Raw genomic sequence first — 20,376 nt, forward strand, 5'->3', positions numbered from 1 at the left:
TAGGAGCACATGTGGAGATTTAATTTTATATGTGAAAGTGTCATCAATCTGCTACTGATGGACTTACTCAAATTCTTAGTAGGTCTGCGGGAAGAATCTCACGCTAAATCTCAATAGGTTTGGGTTTTGGTTTGCGGATGTGGCGAATGTTGGCACCAGGCTCGGTGGGTTTGAAGGGCGCTAGGGCTCCGTAATGTTTGGGCACAGGCAAAGGATCGTCAGCTGGGATGTAAGCGTTGGGTCGAAGTTCAGCTGTAGTGTAAACACCGTTTGGAAGCTGCTTCCACTCATCTTCCTCAGCCAACTAACAAACAAACAAAGAGTGACATCAGTATTGCACAAGTGTTATGTTGTAAGCGTTGTAGTTTAAATATATTCAGTAGTTAAAGGCGGAGTCCACGATGTTTGAAAAACGCTTTGGAAAAGAAGACGGGCCTACTACCAAAACACACTTTAGCCAATCAGCAGTAAGGAGCGTGTCTACTAACCGACATCCTTGCCGGGTTGCGTATGTGTGGGGCGGGTCTATCAACAGAAGGTCCAGATTCTATTGGGGTAGGGGCGTGTTTGTTCAGGTGATTTCAAATATCAACATTGGCTTTCAAACATCGTGGACTCCGCCTTTAAGCTTTGCAAGAGCATAGATCTGATCTGACATTATGGTAAATGAGTTTAAATGCATCAGGTCCTAGGCCTAAATTTAGTTTCCAGGTAGTACTTTTAGCACCTGTTCACAATAGTGACTATTATCAATTCTCTTATTTTATCTTATGGTAATGAATCGGGTACCTAAGTGTCTTGAGGAAGAGCACCACCGTTTTTCGATGTTTTATTTTGTTCTTACCTCAACTTGGATGAATACATACCTATCTTTTCTCAATGCGTGCACCTTCAATCTCTGTACAGCGCCTTGTGAATGTGCCAGCACCTAGCCCAGCCCCATTCATTTGCATGGCTCCAACCAAAAGTTTTATATTTTGCCACCATACTCACTCATTTAACAGTCTTTAAATAGGAAAAACATGAAAGTGTTTGGTGGCTTATAAATTTATCCCTGTTTGGAGCCATAGGAATGAATAGGGCTAGACTAAATGCTAACACATTCACGATGCGCTGTACAAAGAATAAAGTGTGCGCATTGAAAAAAGATATGTATATATTTATTAATATGTCTAAGTTGAGGTAAGAACATCGTGAAATATTGAAAGACGGTGGTGTTTTCCTTTAAAACAATGCAAAAATCATTAAAGCATTAATATGGAAATGGGGTGAAACAAGACCTGTACATGAAATTTAAGAATATTTATCCACTAAAGCTCGGTACACACCACAAAGTAATTGACCTGAATTTGCACCAATTTTCCCCCTTATGACAATCCTAGGTAATGTCCCAATCATCTATCTGGTTAAACTGATTATATTATCAGATTTTCCTGAATAAGCAGTCTGAATCTGCTCAGAAGGATGTTTGGGCCGCTCTGTTAGCAAATTGTAAATATTTAAAATATTTTGCAAATTTACGATCAGAAATCTTGTGTGGGGGTAAAAAGCACTCCATTTTATGCCCATTGTTCGCCATTTTTGTTTACTGTAAAGTCAAGTTTGGCCGTGAGAGGCATTGCAAGATCTCCATGAGATTTCCTGTGTTCTTAGCTGAGACTCGCATTGTTTGTGAGGTTAATTTGATTGTGCGCGGTGTGGTGTCATGACCACATAGCGGCACTCCACACACAATAGGAACAAACGTGTTAAATCATCATTTTTTTTTCATTATGTATGTGGTCTCTCACATTTTGAAAATCTGATAAGATTTAAAAAATCTTTTGGTTTGTCTCTAGCTTAAGTTGATATATTTTCCCATTTATACAACATGTACTGTATTTGGTTCGCATTGTGTGTGTTCAGAATATTCAGAGGCTGACTCTGGCTTTTTTCTCTGCATCAACTTGGCGTCTGTGCTGATCTCGGAGATGTCGCAGACACTCCTGCTGTGTGTCGTCGGAGGGGAACAGGCCCTGGTCTAGACGCCTCTGACACGAGTCCAGCTGTAGTTCTTTCTCCTTCATCTCCTGATGCAGAGTCACAGACTCCGCCTGCCGCATGGACAGCTCCCCCACGACGGCCATCATTTTACGGGTGCGCTCCCTGATCTGAGCCTGCAGTTCATTCATCTAAAACATAAATGCTTTAACCGTAAATGCACCTGCTACATGTCAGTTTAGATGTTTAGTTGAGTTGAAGGACTGGTTGAAGAGGGTCAGAGATCATAAAAGCTTGCTATAGTTCATTACAGTGGGCCACTAATGATAAGATTTAAATTTAGGCTGCATTAACTGCAACAATTATGTATTGTGCATCAGTTCTTTCAAAATGTAAAATATATAAAATTACTTATTAAGTGTTATATTACATAAAGCAGTTGTGCACTTTTGGACCGCAACTTCTCGTCTTCCTCTAGTCGTGTGATGCGCCAGCACGACCTCACGTAATACGTCATCACATCAAGAGGTCACAGATGACGTATCGAAACTATGCCCCAGTGTTTACAAGTGTGGAGAAAGAGGACCGTTCCGACGTTGTTGTATGTCGAATGATGCTAATTAATGTCTTTCTGTCAGTTTATTGTTTAAAGGTGCAGTGTGTAATTTTTAAAAGGATCTCATTACAGAAATGCAAAATAATATAGAAAACTAAATTATCAGGGGTGTATAAAGACCTTTCATATTGAACTGTTCTGTGTTTAGTACCTTATAATGAGATGTTTTTATCTACATACACCGAGGGTCCCCTTACGTGAAAGCCACCATTTTGTGCAGCCATGTTTCTACAGAAGCCCTTAATGGACAAAGTGTTTTTATTAAATTGTCTCCAACGATGACATGTTTGTCCGGTGGTGGCTACTTCTCTATGTGTTTCAAAAGCAAGAGGTGAGCAATGGACTGAGCCGTTGGTTGCAATTCGCAACCTCACCACTAGATGCCACTAAAATTTACACACTGCACCTTTAAAATGGTCCGCAAATGTGCGTTTCATACATGTAACACGTGACCTTTCGACTTCATTACGCAATTACGTGAGGTCGTGCTGGCTCGTCACACAGCCGGAGGAAGAAAAGAAGTTGTGGTTTAAAAGTGCATATTTTTTATTTTTCTTGTTAAAAATGACAATCGTTTCGCTAGATAAGACCCTTATGCCTCGTTTGAGATCATTTAGAGTCCTTTGAAACTGCAAATTTAAACTGCATTAAAACTGTTAAGTGTTGGGGTCCATTAAAATGAGAAAAATCCTGGAATGTTTTCCTCAAAAACATAATTTCTTCTCAACTGAACAAAAAAGACATCAACATTTTGGACAACATGGTGGTGAGTAAATTATGTGTATAATCCTTTAATACCAAGAATTAGAGTCATATTTCATAGCAAGCTGCGTCTATCAAATTTCAAATAAGCAGAAAATAATTACAGAAGAGTTACTTTGAAGTTTTCAAATATTTAAATCATTGAATAATCCATTTTTGCTGTGAAGTGTACACGAGTGGATGTACAGTGTAGCGTGTGCGAGCTTACTTTTTTGGCCAGATGAAGTGAATCTTCTTTACCATTCTCCGCTTTGTTTCGAATCCGCTGGGAGAGGTGCGTGACCTGCTCGTACACCAGTTCTATTTCCAAGAGCAGAGCTTCTTTTTCTGTCAGCTGAACCTCCAACTAAACCCACAAACGTACATACAGTATATCATGACCATTTATTACATTGTTTGGAGTCATCATCTTTGAGATTCATGAGTCGTACCTGTTCAATCTTCTTGACGAGTTCCTCAGGAGATGGATCTTCTCCACTCAGCGTTTCTGCCCTGCTGATGTCCATTACCATTTTTTCTAGCTCTTTCCTTTTGTCTTTGGTCTCAGACAGCTATGACACAGACAAAACGAATTGACGATTTTGAACAGAAGGTCTAAATGATACCAGTTGGAGCATTATTTCAGTAAAACTGTATTTGCTTAATTATCTGACTAGGCTATGTATACTTCACTATTGAGATCCTCTGTAGGTGGCCGACACAAGGAAGGCAGACACTTTGCTTTTATTGCGCTGCATTTCTTAAAACTGACATTATTGACAATACATGTGTGCGAGTTTGCATTCTATCTGAGAATGCTTTACTTGGTTAGATGGCGTCAGACCGGCTGCAAATGTGTTGCTGTGCTCTAAGACTACAGTGGGATTTTCTAGCAACACTATATCACAACAGATAAATCTGATTAATACATTTGAGATTGTGTACTTGTACTTATTGACCCCAATAAACTAGAATAAGCTTTCAGACTGTTTACTTTGTGTCTAGGGCTCCACAGAATTGGGGTGGAGGGCGGCATTGAGGGGAATTTGATTATTTTGTTTACACCATTTTTGCATCTCTTCTGCTGCTAAGAAACCTCAGTGTGCACTGAATGGCTTTAAATTCAATGGCTTTTTTATCATCTTATCTTCTGAAGCAAGGCTTGACTACAAAAGCAAAGAATATACAGTTGGATGTGGATTTTAAACTGTATAAAGAAACCTACTGAAATAAGAGTCGTGTGAAACTAAACTAAGATATGCAACACAAAGCCACAAAGACATTACCATGATGTGCCAAGATTTGGAGGAAAATAGGTCTTTAGCTCATGAATGGAGACCTTCTTGGGCATTCTAATAAATTTTAGTAATAAAAGGTGGGATGGTGAAGTGTTTGGGGTCTGACTTCTTATCATTTGTTTTTGCTTGGCAGTTTTCCTGACATTCCAGAAAAAAAATGGTTGGTTCTCTTGGCTTGTTTAGCATCTTAAAGGTGGAGTCCACGATGTTTGAAAAACGCTTTGGAAAAGGAGACGGGCCGACTACCAAAACACACTTATAGCAAATCAGCAGTAAGGAGCGTGTCCACTAACCGACATCCTTGCCGGGTTGCGTATGTGTGAGGCTGGTCTATCAACAGAAGGTCCAGATTCTATTGGGGTAGGGGCGTGTTTGTTTAGGTGATTTCAAATATCAACATTGGCTTTCAAACATCATGGACTCCGCCTTTAAGCATTGGTACAGAACTTATTGTGACACCCAATAAGATGTGAAAACAAAAAGTCACTGCAAATTTGTGTCTTCATGCAAAAATGCCCACATTCTGCAGGTGGAAATGGACGTCCTTAGAGCCATTTGCATTTCTTAACTCTTTTACCGCCATTGACAAGTTTCTCATCAGTTAAAAGAAAACGCTTCCCTGCCAATGACAAGTTTTTATGGCAATCCATATTTCCACTATTATCCACAAGGTGTTGCTCTTACCCAACTTATAATACACTGAAGCATCCACTAATCCAAAAACAGTAAAAACTCTGTGTGTGTTTTGATCATCGTTCTGAATCTGATCTTTAACAAAAGTCCTTTAGAAAAAGATGAAACCTTTAAAAGCAGACGCTCTGATCTTTCATTTGATATACTGTATGTTTATATTAAAGAAGAAAATTTCTTGAAGGCATTAAAGGCGGGGTGCATGATTTTTGAAAAACACTTTGAAAAAGGGAGTCGGGCTGATTGGCTTTCAGAGATCATGAACCCCGCCTTTAAACTTTTGTAAAAATCATAAAGGCTGGTGACAATTTTTAAAAACGCTTGTGGGCAAGAGTTCAAGGCGGAGTGCACGATATATAAAAAACGCTTTGGAAAAGAGAGTCGGGCCGACTACCAAAACACACTTGTAGCCAATCAGCAGTAAGGAGGGGTGTGTCTACTAACCGACATCGTTGCCTGGATTGTGTAAGTGTGGGGCGGGTCTATCAAAAGAAGGTCTAGATTCTATTGGGGTAGGGGCGTGTTTGTTTAGGTGATTTCAAATGTCAACATTGGCTTTCAGCGATCATGCACCCCTCCTTTTAAATTTTTGTAAAAATTATAAAGTCTGCTAACTATTTTTAAAAACGCTGGTGGGGAAAGAGTTAAAGGCGGAGTGCACGATATCTAAAAAACGCTTTGGAAAAGAGAGTCGGGTCATCTACCAAAACACACTTGTAGCCAATCAGTGACATATCTACTAACCGACATCGTTGCCTGGATTGCGTATGTGTGAGGCGTGTCTATCAAAAGAAGGTCTAGATTCTATTGGGGTAGGGGCGTGTTGGTTTAGGTGATTTCAAATGTCAACATTGGCTTTCAGAGATCATGCACCCTGCCTTTAAGGATGTTCTTATATTCACTAATGCAATTAATCTTAAGCATATATACATTACAGTAGCTAAGTAGGGCAGAAGATACCAAAAACATTTCCTTTTTACTTGAATATTCTGTACTTGTATACTACATTACTGAGGGCTCTAGAGCAGTGGTTTTCAAACTTTTAAAGAGCGACCCCAAAAAAGAAAAAAGATTATGCAACCCATAACACACACGCACAATCTCTCTCTGACCATCAGAACTACCAGGAAATTCTTGTGAACTCTTGTGTGTGGGCTGTGCAGCATTGAGTCTAGAGCACCATCTGCATATGCAGAGCAGGCATGTTTAACAACAAAAAGTTCATGAAAGCGGTGTCATTGATCATAAATGGTTGATTTATTTTTTCATTTATTAAACGTTTATGTGGCTGAAGCAGGTAATTATTTAATTACCATTTTCCTAAATCATCCTGGTGATCCAGTTTTTAATTCTCTGCTTTAGAAATGGTATTTCAATCCTTTCTATTTTCTGTACATATAGCAGAATTGACAATAAAGTTGACTTTGACGTTTGTCTAGACCGCTTGTGAGTATATTTCTGGAGTTATTTATTATGCTCCACAGCTACTTTAGTCACTTTTTCACAGCCAGTTTCAAAAAATATAATTTTATGTGCAAATAAATGTATGGTTAAATACTATTAATGAAAGGATAAATAATAAAGTGACACATGTTAGCAAGCCCGTGTCTATAACCAATAGGCAACAACTGACCCTAAAGCACTTTATGAGCTCCCAAGAGCAGAGTCTTGAACCCGTAACATGATCTAACATAAAGTGTTTATTTCATGTGTACTAATGCAGTTGATGTTGAAATAAAATGACTCTGTTGTTTAAACATTGAAGACTATAAAACTATCTAAGCATACTGAGATAGTTTATTCCACTTTAATCTTTTACAAGGAACTTTAAATAATAAAAGATCACATCTGTATGTGTACCACCCTAGCAACAGCAAATATTATTAACTATGAGACCTTTATTTACATTTCATTCCATTATATAGACATTATTAATAAAAGTTTTATTTGACTTATGTTATCTCTGGAAGATTGACTCTTTGGCAAGAGATGCTGGTAAGGAGATCCTTTGAAAAGTGTCGATACAATATTACATATGCAGCCATCCTGATCTTTATATATTATATTACATTATATTATTAAACCATTTATGCATTTTTTTGCCAAAACCATAAGTTAATATGATAATTTAAACTCAAGGATTGGACACACTTACATAAATTAGGCCTAGAGTATCATCATAAGTATATCATCATGACCACAAACTTTTAAAACCTTTTGATGGAAAGACTAAATCTCTTTTTGAAATACTAATGTATCTGTTGGACCAGATTGGGAAGTAAAAGTAGCCAGCAAGTGACTAACAAACTTTCTATGAAATTTCTTTAAAACAGTTTTAAAGAGTATACCAGGATCTTTCTCAAGAAATATGAGAGAATATCCCGAGTGTGCAGAGCAGAGGTTGAGTTAAACCTTTTAACCTCATTCACACAGCACTTTGGTCCCAGAAATTTTCCACAAAATTGGCAGAGAGGCTTGTGTGTGAACACAAACACATCCCTTAAATGTTCTGGGATCGCTCCCGGAAAGAGGACCTAACATTGCCATAACATACAGGGAAAGCATTGTGTGTACAATACCGTGGGTGCTGTAGGGAGGACACGCATGTCATTGCAACCAGAAGTTATGGTTCAGCTCTTTGACAGAGGGATTTAAATCCAGATCAACATTCATGACAAAAAATGTCGGAAAACTGGACTAAAGCAAGATCAGGGAGCTCGTCACTATCCGTGCTGAGATCATTCACCAGCATGACAGGAAAGCACATCATGTGCTCCGAATGATCTTGTCATAAACAAACATGCATGCACGTGGTATGTCAAGGAGAAATCATGGATAAATAGCAAAGTTCAGACGCTGTGCAAGACTTTAAATAAGTAATGTGTCTTCACTGGGTTTTTACGGTCACGTTTGTGTTGTGTTGTGCTGTCCTGTACTGGAGTTGTTACCTGTATCTGTAATAGAATGCTCTCGTCCTGTAGTGCCCGAGTCCAGGGCACCTGTTGTCTCAGCAGGTTGATCTGTCTATCCTGCTCTTTCTGGATACTCTTCAGGTTTCTTATCTCATCCTCCATGCCGTGGATCTTCAAGTTGTCATCTTGAATCGCACCCTCCTTCGTGTTTAACCTCTCGTAAAAAACACTCAACTCCTTTTCTCTTTCCAGAAGCTGCATGCCTCTGCCAACAAAAACATGGAAGTAATGGTGCACGTGCATTATCTGGAATTCTCCGGACATTATCTTTGTCCCTTTTACTCTCTCTCACCGCTCCTTGCGTCCCTGCACAGCAGACTCAAAGCTTTTCCGCAAGTGCAGTAGATTTTGCTCCTGCGTGTTGATTGTGTCTGTGAGCTTGCTGATGTTCAACTTCTGCTCCTCTCGTTGCTCGTGCATTTCCTGCAGATCTTTGGAGATCTTTGAGATCTCGTTCTTTAAATGGTCTCGGAGCTTGTAGCTTTGGGAGTGTTGCAGATGGGACTTCTGCAGCATCCTGGAGTGAAATCAAACAATGCAAGTACTTTTACACTTGGTCACTTCATGATCGAATAGGTCAAAGGTGGCTATGAGACACTCAGTTAAGCCAAGAATATAAACGCAAGGAAAGTTGCAGATCCATGCAAACCACATGGAGCGTGCAATTATGGATGAGATGGATGGGGCAACCAGGAAATTAAAAAAATTACTCCCAAACAGAAGAATTTTTACAGCAATGTATTACCCAGAATTACCATCAACATCTGTTATGATGTCATGTCATCGTTACTGAAACAATATCATTGTCTACTTGGTTTTATTGTAGAGGAAAATAAAACTTTTTAACAGCCTCTAAATTTCATGACAAACAGCATGCCTAGCGTTAGCATTAGAAGTGTAATGTAAGAGCTTTAGTTACTTGTCTTTGTTGATAACAGTCTTCTGCTGATCCTGAAGCTCTTCCTCCTTTTCTTTCAGCTTCACTTTAACTTCAGCCAGTTTTTTTTGGGAGATTTGGATCAGGCTCATGTATTTGTTCCGTTCATCTTTGATGACTTCATACAGCTTAGCAAATACGCTAAGCCTGGTGGTAGCAACAACACAATTACAGGTTACAGGCTAACAAACAGGTTTACTTTTACTGTAGATCAGGTCAATATTTCTCATTTTTTGTTAATTAGGATCTAAAAAGGAACAAAATAAAAAATACATTTTGCAGTGAATACCTCATTTGGGTATCTTGACACTGTTTCTTGTGTTCTTGAATAACCAGGCCTTTTCCCTGTAGATCTTGCTTGGAACGCTTATATTTTAGCTGTAACAACATTCCTATCTGTTAGCATGCATCATGCAGTATTGTTGCCAGATTTGACATCAGTAAAGGTAAACAAAAAATTTTTTGTGGTGTTTTGTAACTTTACAAGGTTGTGGGTTAAATAAAGATCTCAACCTGCGCTTTGAGCAGCTCATGGCTCTTCTGCTCTCTCTCATTTGCTTTGATGAGTATGAGACGATGGAGGTGATGAAGCTCTTCTCTGTGGCGATGGGACTCTCGTATTAGAGCCTGTTCTTGCTCCACATACTCTTCAGCTAGATGGACCTTCAACCCTGCCATTGACTGCTACTCTCAAACAAACACACACACATTGTGCTGCATGTTGGGATCTTGCGAGATTAATTTAAACAAAAAGTAAACTTAATGTAAATTGCCTTTAAGTGTTTACCTTAATAATCAAACTGCGTTTCAGGTTCTCCACTTCATTTTCAAGATCCTTTCTTTTCTGCAATAAGCAGTCACCATCTGGGACTGCATCCCTCTGCAAGAACAACAACAAACTGTGACATTCCAAAATGTTTAACGTGAAAAAATGCTTAGTGCAACAAGAAGACACACATCTCAAACATAAAAGTCTGTCTCAAGCCTGTTATTAAATGTGTTCTTAGTTGGTGACACCACAGAAAAATGTGTTATTAACCACCCAGCTAAATTTGAATGATTGAAAAAACTGTCAAATAAATAAAATAAAAGTTATCAAACTCTTCGAAAAACAGGATTCTCTGCTCTCAAAAACTGGGCTTGTGTCCACCGTTTGCGAAAAAACATGCCCACTTGCGGGAAAGCTGCCATTTTTCTCAACTTGCAAATACTGCTACAACCTGAATGGATGCTTGCGATTGTATGGGGTGGGACCAGTCTTGATGGCTCCAGTGCGTCATCGAGCCACCGTTTTTGCCTGCTAAAATAATCCTAAACACATATATGTGGAAAAACTGTTAAAACCAGACCATTCTCAGTAGTAACTGAGTTAGGGTCTGGCAAAGCTTCATAGACAAATCATTTGCAAAGGGGAATCACCAACGGACGTCTCTCAAATGCCTCTGTGTCCAATTGGATAGACCGAAAACCAATAACAGCAATTAAGGAGATGACATATGCAGAGCTATATCGGACTTTTGCCGGATCCAGTCGGTAAGACAGTGATAACATCTTTTTTTTAGATATGAAAGCTTTGAGTGTTGTTCTTTGCTCAGGTTTTAACGAAAAGTAAAGTTTAAATCGCTTAAAACAGATGATCCGAACGAGTGATGTTCCACGGCGGCATCCATCTTTGTAATGTACAAAATCTGCTTCATCATAGCAGCGCTGTTGTCACCGTGTAAAGCCCGCCCCTCTTTACAAGACTACTTGCAGAGCAAATCTAAATTTGCAGGAAATTCTCTGGGTTTTCCCAGGCTAGTTTAACAGAGTAACTCCACACAACTTCCGTACTACATACTTCACAGTCTTTGTAACATGTGTAAGCAATACATTTCTAACATTTATGATGTGTTTAAAAACAATTCTCTGAAATGACTTTACACGGACTTTAATAAAGTACCATCAAAAGGATAAAGCAATAAAGGCACAATTTATAAACTTTTCAAAAAAGCTTGTTATGAGGCCATCAAATGAAAAAAAAAACATTGTTCTTAAAAATCACATGAGTGGAATGATTGCTCCATCAGATCAAAAATTTTGCTTATTTGTTTAAACTGCAATGTTATTTCTCAGTATTCGCAACACTACATCTAACAGTGATTCTCAGTTCCTGTTACTGTATCACAAAATAAGAACGATTAATCATCATGCACGGACTGTGTGAAAGCAAAATGATTTACACAGCAATTCTTAGATGTTATGCAATAATTGATCTATAGTAATTCTTCACTACAAATCATTCTGAAAAGATGATTTTATTTGTTCAATCATGCGTTGTTTGTTACGCAAGACATTTCCACCCCATATTCTTGTCCCTAGATATACTGTAGCTTGGGTCCCTTCCACAATGTACTGGCAAAAACAAATTTTATTTTTCATTTTATTATGGCATGGAATTTGAATTTAAAGGTGCACTGTGTAACTTTTGGTCAATTCTCTCCCCAGCGTGACGTCATACAGTGCGTTGTGAGGGAAAGGAGAATCATTGCAAATTGCTGTACTTTTTCATACTTTTTCGGGTTTTGTGATACCCAACAACATAAAATACAATGGATAACAGTTTAAATGTTTATTATCAACAAGCAAATTGCACAAATTCGTTGAAAAATTTTACCTGCAAAACGCCCTTTAAACCACAACTTTTCGTCTAGGTCCGGTCCAGCGCGACCTAACGTAAATGCGTAGTGACGTAGGAGGTCACGTGTTACATATATAAAACGCACATTTGCGGACCATTGTAAAAAATAAACTGACACAAAGCCATTAATTAGTATCAGTTGACATACAGCAATGTAGGAACGGTCCTCTTTATCAAAACTTGTAAACACTGGGGCGGAGTTTCGCGTTCGTCCTCTGTGACCTCTTGACGTCATGACGTATTGAGTGGGGTCAGCTGGCGCATCACGACCGGATCTACATGACGAGAAGTGGTGCTTTAAAGGTGTATATTTTTTATTTTTCTTGTCAAAAATGACAATCGTTTCGCTAGATAAGACCCTTGTGCCTCGTTTGGGATCGTTTGTGGTCCTGTGAAGCTCCGTTGGAAGGGGCTGTTGAGTGTTGAGTTGGGTATTGAATGTTGGGCTCTATTGGGGTCCATTGGGATGGGAGGAATCCTGCAATGTTTTCCTCAGGGAGCATGGTTTCTTCTCGACTGAACAAAGAGGGACATCGGCATTTTGGATGACATGGTGGTGAGTAAATTGTCTGGATTTTTCTTTTAAGAAAATTGACTATTCCTTTAAATGGAAGGGGTGAGCTGTGGACTGGGCTGTTGGTTTCAAATTTCACGGCTAAATGCCGCTAAAAACCTACACGGTGGACCTTTAAGAATCGAATTGTTAGAAATGTCATGAATAACCTGAGCCTGGGTCCTTTCAAGCTGCTGTTGAGTAAGAATAAGATCATCTCTGGCGTGTTTCAGCTGCAGTTCATTCCTCTTCAGAGCTTTTAGGAGCCTGTCTTTCACTCGCGTGTCTCGAGTAAGCTTATCACGGAGAGACACGTACTGGGCCACAATCTGCTCCATGTCAATGTCCAGCTGACCCCTGCATTCCAAAGCAAATTCAATAGATAAGACCACTTTCAATCATAACCTAAATATTTGTTGGGTTTAGAGAGATTAGTCACACATTTTTTAACTCGCCATATGGGTTTACATATATTGTCTGGTTACAGTTAATAATATTCAACCCACTATTTTTTCTTCATGTCTGTTCCATTAAGCAAACAAAATCATGAAGATAAATAAATGACACAATATTTCTTTTTAAGGTGAACTGTCCCTTTACAAAGTGAAATTTGAATCAGACCATTATGACCTTTGATCCATAAAGATGGCCTCTTTTTCTTTGGTCATCTGCAGCTCTATAAGAAGTCTTTCTTGTTTATTCTGTGCGGCCATCAGCTGAGCCCTGTAGACTTCTAGTTCTCTGAGCACCTCCCCTTTGGCCTCCTTCACCTTCTCGTACTTTGCCTCCACCAAATGTTGGTGCTTCATGCGCTCCATGCGCTGTTCCTCCATTACTGCCACCTGTTTCTCCAACTCTCTGTCACACACAAAGATAAATGTTGACTTTTACAAATAAACATTAACATGCACCATCTTTCCACTATTGCCAGTGTTTTGCATAAATTGATTGAAACAATGAACTCGAGCCGCTCCAGTCACATACGATTTTCTGTGTGTAACCCTGTCAATCTCCTTTGCTAGCTGAATGGGTATAGGGAGCAACTGAGCCAGCTCGGCCTGGTAAAAGAAAAAAAATAAACATCAGAAATCCCCATAGCATAATGCAAAGGAAAGATGCTCATTGATTGGTCTTTGCTCACCTCCTTGTTCTCAACAAGTTCTTTTAACTCCTCAAGCTCACATCGTTCTTTATCTGTGTGTTTCTGTTGAGTGTCCACACTTTCAGTTAAAGTTTGCACTTCGTGTCTGAGTTGGATGGTCTCCTTTCTCATCTCCTCAGAGCTCTCCTTTAGAGACATGTACCTTCTTTCCAGTTCCTGAGGATTTGCATACATATAAACACTTGAGCAGAACACATTATGTCCTACTCAAATATACACTCACCTAAAGGATTATTAGGAACACCATACTAATACTGAGTTTGACCCCCGTTCACCTTCAGAACTGCCTTAATTCTACATGGCATTGATTCAACAAGGTACCGAAAGCATTCTTTAGAAATGTTGGCTCATATAGGATAGCATCTTGCAGTTGATGGAGATTTGTGGGATGCACATCCAGGGCACAAGCTCCCATTCCACCACATCCCAAAGATGCTCTATTGGGTTGAGATCTGGTGACTGTGGGGGCCATTTTAGTACAGTGAACTCATTGTCTTGTTCAAGAAACCAATTTGAAATGATTTGAGCTTTGTGACATGGTGCATTATCCTGTTTGAAGTAGCTATTGGAGAATGGGTATATGGTGGTCATAAAGAGATGAACATGGTCAGAAACAATGCTCAGGTAGGCCATAGCATTTAAATGATGCCCAATTGGAACTAAGGGGCCTAAAGTGTGCCAAGAAAACATCCCCTTCACCATTACACCATTGCATTATTGAGAAATTGAAAAGGTGTTCCTAATAATCCTTTAGGTGGGTGTACATAAAGTATAATATATGCACCAAAGTAAAATTAATTGGACTACAATCAATTTAACACAAGATTATGCATAATTCAACATGGTCATTGGGGAAAAAATTAACTTTTTTATTTTCATCATAAAACTAGGGGATACAATGGTAGAAATTACAATTAAGTTTCATTTATGTAGCTTTTCTATCTCCTAGGATGATATTAAAGAAATAATTTTTAGGTATTCTTCATCATTCCTGTCTTAGCAACCCCACCTGTCCCCACAGGTGAAAGAACATGAATTGAAAAAACATCATGATCGCAGCCAGTACTCACAGCTGGTTTGGGCTGGTTCTGGTACTCTTTTTCAAGACAAAGCTTTTCTTCATTGAGACTGAAAAGGAGAAATACGATTCTGTGAAACAAATTTCATCCATTTGACCAAAATCAGGATATGGTTTTTAAATCAGGATGTGAAGCAATTGAAACAAAAAGGAACTCAAATGTGTGATACTGTGTGAACCAAGGCCGTTGCTAAATTTAGTGGGGCTTGGGATAAATGTTCCCCTCTTTCCTGGGTCCACTGTTTTAGGTAGCCCATTAGCTTTTAGTCAGCCATCCCTCTTCACAGGGACCCGGACAATGTTTCTTCTACACACCCCCAATGGCCTTGATTTAAACATGACATATTGAGAGTAAAAAGCCAGAAAAAATGATTATTCATATACTGTAGGTATACCAGAAGTAGAAGTCGATAAATCTCAACCTAATTTAAGTTTTATAGTTATTAAACACAATTTTTTCTATTCTAGATCAATGCTTATATTGCTGTAGGTGAGAGTTGGACTACAGTGAGTGATTCAAGGTGAATTCCTTTATGAAAGTTTGGCTAAAGATGAAGGATCTATTGAGGACAAAACAGAAACGACATCTGGCTGTAATATGTCTGCTGCTTTATGCAGTACAAATTCTTACCTGACCCGGGACATTTATAGAATATATCTAAAAAACATTCTATGTGAGAAACAAAATCTCTGTGTTAAAGTAAAATGTAATGGAAAATCTGAAATTGAACACACGTCAGATTTTCTTATTGCAGGATGTTAGAAATATCTGATAAAGTAGCTTTTGCCCTTATAATGATTTACATAACATTGTTGCACCAACGTCTTAGCAAAAGGTCAGCACATACTTTCTGACAGCAGTGTGGGCCGTTACTGAGCATAGTGTTCTTTTCCATCTATTTTGGAGGCGAGAAAGACCTTTCAGACACAAGTATGTGAGTGTTAGGAGTGAGAAAGAGCTAAAGATGAAGTACCCTTTGATCTGCCAAGGGAATCTTATGCACAAAACTTTATTAGAGAAACATTTTATTAGAAAGGTCATGAATTTGTTTTTGACACGTGTAAATGACCCTTAAAGGGGACATATCATGAAAATCTGACTTTTTCCACGTTTAAGTGATATAATTTGGTCCCCAGTGCTTCTATCAACTTATTTTTGGTAAACATTTCTCTGCGAGATTTGTAATAGGTCATTGAAATTTGAATGAATTTTTGCCTTTATTTGATAGTGATTAAGGAGAGGAAAGTACAGGGATGAGAGATATGGGATCGGCAATGGACCACCAGCCAGGAATCGAACTCCGGTCACTGAAAGTGTGAAAGCACCACATGTCGGAGCGCTGCCCACTGCACCATCGGCTCCGACTAAGTGATTTACTATGATAAAATTTTTATTTTGGGGTAAACTAATCCTTTAAAGCTGTTTCTTATCAAATGGTTGCAGGTGGGCTGATGCCTATTCTAGCATCTCAAGCAGTAAGTAACAGTAACCAGCCAGTAAACCATTTTTTAATTGAAATTAAAGTAAAAATCAATGATTGAAATCAAGCTTTAATGCTCCTAATCTAATAATAACCCTAATCCAAACAACTTTTTGTCCATGTTTTGATTGTAAAATACCTTTCAGAGTGTAATCTTACCACTGGATCTGAAACTGCATCTGGTAATCTCTCTCCTCAGCCTCTTTCAGCTCATTGTAGGATTGCAGGAGCTTCTGTTTTAGGCTGCTGACCTCAGTGTCGTGACCCTCTGGAAACACCTCTGCCGTCTCCAGCTCCTGGTTCTGCTGCTTCAGCTTACTGCGGTAGGCTTTAGCTTCCTGCATGAGTTTCAATTCTGAATCCTGAGAACTGGAGAGACACTTTATAAGTGTGTACAGTAATTTGTACTTCAGTGTAATGTGGACTTCATTATTCATGTTCTGAAGAAAATGTGACAAGCACCACAATGCAAAGGAGTTGTTTGTGGCATCACTGGGGTGTTTAGTGTGGTTGCTTGTTAAACAGTCATCAAAACAGTCAGTAGCTACTAGCTACTCTGTTCTCTAGAGATGGATGGGTCCCTCTGTCATTGTATGTCTATGCGATACATACATATGTTGTTTTTAAAGTTAATAGAAAATATCTGCACCTCTCCTCAACAAGGAGGAGATTAATCTTTGATTAAGGAGATCAATATTTGATTAATCTGGTTTATTTGGGGTACTGTCACTTTAAGACCTAATGCATGCACATTCAACTGTTAACATTTACTTAAGACTATGTTTAAGAGGATAATCGTGGTTCTTTGAGATAATTTTGTGTCAATATTCTTAAGTGCAAGAAAACGTAAACTCAGTATTTTAACCATTTGCTCGAATACCCGTCCTGAAATGCACGCTGGCCCTGCGGCCATCCTTAGATAACTTTATCAGTCCATGCAGGAAATTGCGATTCTGCAATCACAGAATTTAATGCAAAATCAAGAAAACGCCACAAAAATTTGTGACAGCTTACTTCCCGAAGATTTACCGCAGAATTTGAACCAAGATGTGACGTCATTATTTTGCACAATGCTCTTTTCACTTCCACTCTTTTCAGTAAGAGTGTGCCAATTCAAATTAAAGGCATGCAATGTGAGTACAGCTATAAAATATCTAATTTAAATTGTAGAAATGATTGATAAGTAAAAAAGACTGTCTGAGAAACCAGCTTATGCAGCGTGTCCATGGCAATGAGCGAACTAGGTGACGCGTAATGCCAGAACAGTTGCATTTTGAGTTGTGTCCAGAACTATTGTTATTGAAACTGCAGCTGTCTCAATTAGAAAGGCTTTGAATTTCTTAAGATACAAAAGCAGTGACAAGAAACTGTTTTCTGCTTATTACACACTTTTTAATGAAGGTTTTAAATATTTATTTCAAAATATCCAGCCGTTACATTCACCCGTTACAGGTGCGCAATGAATCTTGGGATACTGAAGGATCAATTCGTTCTATCATTAGCAGCACAAGAAATAAGGAAGCATTTTGAGACTTCGTTTCCTTTAAATTGGTATGGCCATACTAGCCTTCAGTCACGCTGCTGTGACTTAGAATACAACCTAAGAAGGTCGCAGCCTTCGAATTGGGACACAGCTATTGTTATTTGAAATAACTAGGGGTTTTTGAGATTAGAAAGGTAATAAAACTGTGTACTGGATGTTGTCTGTTGTATATCTTTGAGTCATAGAAAGTGATTAAATGTTTGCACAGGTGTAGTAGTCTAAGAATCTTGTGCTTGCCACATCAATAAATTTTTAGTTTTTCACAAAAAATCCCACAAAAATGAATAAAGCCACTGCAAAGTCAGGCATTTTTCCCACAGAAGATATGAAAAAAACTGCAAAATCCTGTGGGGACTGCTTATTGTCGAGCCCTGGCAAGCATCATTTACTATATGAAAAAAATAAATCTAGACAGAACTCACTACAGGACACATTACCTTAAAAGTTGTAAATACAGTATCATCAATAGTTGTAAGTACACTGTAAAAAAAATTCTGTAGAAATTACAGTATTACAACTAGCTGCCAGTAACTTACTGTAAATTTTACATTTATGTTATTTACTGGTAACAGTTTGTTCAAAGTTAAATGAACATGAAACATTTTCAGTCTTTATCTTCTACAGTAAGTTATGGCAACCAGCTGCATAATTACAGCTAATTTTTTAAAGTTCGTAAATGTTAGGGCTGTAAATAATGAGACCGGAATGCTTAATACTACATGTCATGTTTGTAAGTATATAATAATATGGCGTAAATTTAAAGTACATAATTATTTTGGTTTCTGTAAAATGCAGTGTAATGGTGTGATGATTTGTACAATAACAATAATATTGATCTTACCTTTTCAGAGCTTCTTGTAAGAGGTTAAAACTGGCCTTAAGATGAGCCATCTTTGCTGCACTGATCTTTCCTTCAGAAAAAAGCTGGAAACAAAGATGATAAACAACTATTAAAGGTTCAGAGGTTACAAACAACCAAACAACTTTAGCTTTGATACATTTAAAAGCTAAATAGGTTCAGTGTATTTGCTTGAATGTCTTTCAGGTGTGTTGTAGAAGATCTACACGTGTCATACATCAGTTTGCTTTTGAACTGCAGTATTGAGAGCTTTGAGCTCTGATAATCTAAGCCTTGAGGATTGTTTTCCTGTCAAATGAAGAACAGTTTTCAAGATAAGCATTTCTGATTATCGCAACCAACAGAAAGAACATGTGTGTTTTTCTCCTTTATAGTGGAGACAAACAAATAAAAGAAAGGTTTGATAGCTTGTTCCCAGATACATGGCAAACCTTTTCCAGATTTCTGGGTTTTATGTTTGCCATGATTCATCTAATGTTAAATGTGCTTTATATTTTATTTCTAAAATTCTGTTATTTATTTAATTTATAATATGATGTGGCTAATTTAAGTGAAACTCTTCAATTCTCCTACAGTAACTCATGAATTGAGTCTTTTTTAGGCTTTTAACACTAGCCTTAAGTGTTTGATATAGCTGTATAGCTCAGTGGTATCATTGCATTCGCAGCGCAAAAGGTCATGGGTTCAAACCAAGGGAACACACACATAATGATAAACAATGTATACATTGTAATGCACTGTAAGTTCTTTGGTAAAATTATCAAATTTTTGATAAAAGCTTAAATGTAAATGAAACACAAATAAAGTTTTTTGAAATGATCTAACATGTCCTCATAATGACTCATAATGAGTTGAAATTATACCCTAATTATATTATATATTATAAAACCCAATAGCCAATAGAGTCATATGCAGGAATCTACAGTTAGTTATTGTAAAGAAGAAATCATGAGGCAAACATGTGAGGAACAGCTTTGAAGTCATCCTTGAAATACTGGACCACGCTATGTGCTTTAAAAAAAAAAACATTTCTTTTTGCCCACATAATAAGAAAAATGATGACAGGCTTTCACTTCTACAGAAAATTACCTCACAGCAACGATTCAAACCAGAAAGTTGATAGAATAAGTAAACACGAGAATAAACTGCAAAGCTATTTCTGGCAGACTTGTGAAAACATCTGCATATGATTAAAAAACTAAGACAAAGCATGTATGTGTCACAGCCAGTCTTACAGTAAAATACTACTTTGTGACACACAAGATCCTGTGCCAATAAAAACACGTTAGCAATGCAGTGCAAACACATGGCAGCAATAAATGGATGTTGACAAACAATGTTTGCAGAATTCTTCAGCATCCACAGGAATGTGTGATGCAAAATGCGAGTATATGAATTGTATACGGGACTCATTGACTCATCTTGGGAGGTAGTTTGTTCCCTGTAAATTTTACATATTATTTGGATGAAATATAGATAGGTACTTAAAGATAAAAAACAAGAACAAAATAATGATTTTACTGAGTTACTGCAATGTGAGAAAGGATAGATAGATAGATAGATAGATAGATAGATAGATAGATAGATAGATAGATAGATAGATAGATAGATAGATAGATAGATAGATAGATAGATAGATAGATAGATAGATAGACAGACAGACAGACAGACAGACAGACATACAGACAGACAGACAGACAGGCTGAAAAAAAATGATTCTCTGCCTTAGTAAATTTAACTTAAAAGAAATTATTAAATTCTATTAAAAAAATTTAAAAAGTAAAAA

At 37.9% G+C, this 20,376-nt stretch overlaps 1 protein-coding gene across 1 annotated transcript in view; it reads right to left on the minus strand.

Moving 5' to 3' along the window:
* The window catches only part of ccdc146 (coiled-coil domain containing 146), a 26,806-nt gene continuing 6,430 nt past the window's right edge, over nucleotides 1–20,376 (minus strand). Inside the window, exons 3-19 of the mRNA XM_073867611.1 lie at nucleotides 18,573–18,655; nucleotides 16,348–16,557; nucleotides 14,700–14,757; nucleotides 13,609–13,785; nucleotides 13,452–13,525; nucleotides 13,098–13,325; nucleotides 12,638–12,824; nucleotides 10,022–10,114; nucleotides 9,748–9,918; nucleotides 9,524–9,612; nucleotides 9,217–9,381; nucleotides 8,590–8,814; nucleotides 8,274–8,502; nucleotides 3,790–3,909; nucleotides 3,567–3,704; nucleotides 1,923–2,171; nucleotides 1–304 (exon numbers count right to left, since the gene is read on the minus strand). Coding sequence (XP_073723712.1) covers nucleotides 104–304; nucleotides 1,923–2,171; nucleotides 3,567–3,704; nucleotides 3,790–3,909; nucleotides 8,274–8,502; nucleotides 8,590–8,814; nucleotides 9,217–9,381; nucleotides 9,524–9,612; nucleotides 9,748–9,918; nucleotides 10,022–10,114; nucleotides 12,638–12,824; nucleotides 13,098–13,325; nucleotides 13,452–13,525; nucleotides 13,609–13,785; nucleotides 14,700–14,757; nucleotides 16,348–16,557; nucleotides 18,573–18,655 — 2,697 coding nt within the window. The 3' untranslated portion in view covers nucleotides 1–103. The remainder of the gene's footprint in view (nucleotides 305–1,922; nucleotides 2,172–3,566; nucleotides 3,705–3,789; nucleotides 3,910–8,273; nucleotides 8,503–8,589; nucleotides 8,815–9,216; nucleotides 9,382–9,523; nucleotides 9,613–9,747; nucleotides 9,919–10,021; nucleotides 10,115–12,637; nucleotides 12,825–13,097; nucleotides 13,326–13,451; nucleotides 13,526–13,608; nucleotides 13,786–14,699; nucleotides 14,758–16,347; nucleotides 16,558–18,572; nucleotides 18,656–20,376) is intronic.

This window comes from Misgurnus anguillicaudatus, chromosome 1 (assembly GCF_027580225.2).
Source record: "Misgurnus anguillicaudatus chromosome 1, ASM2758022v2, whole genome shotgun sequence".
NCBI lineage: Eukaryota > Metazoa > Chordata > Actinopteri > Cypriniformes > Cobitidae > Misgurnus > Misgurnus anguillicaudatus.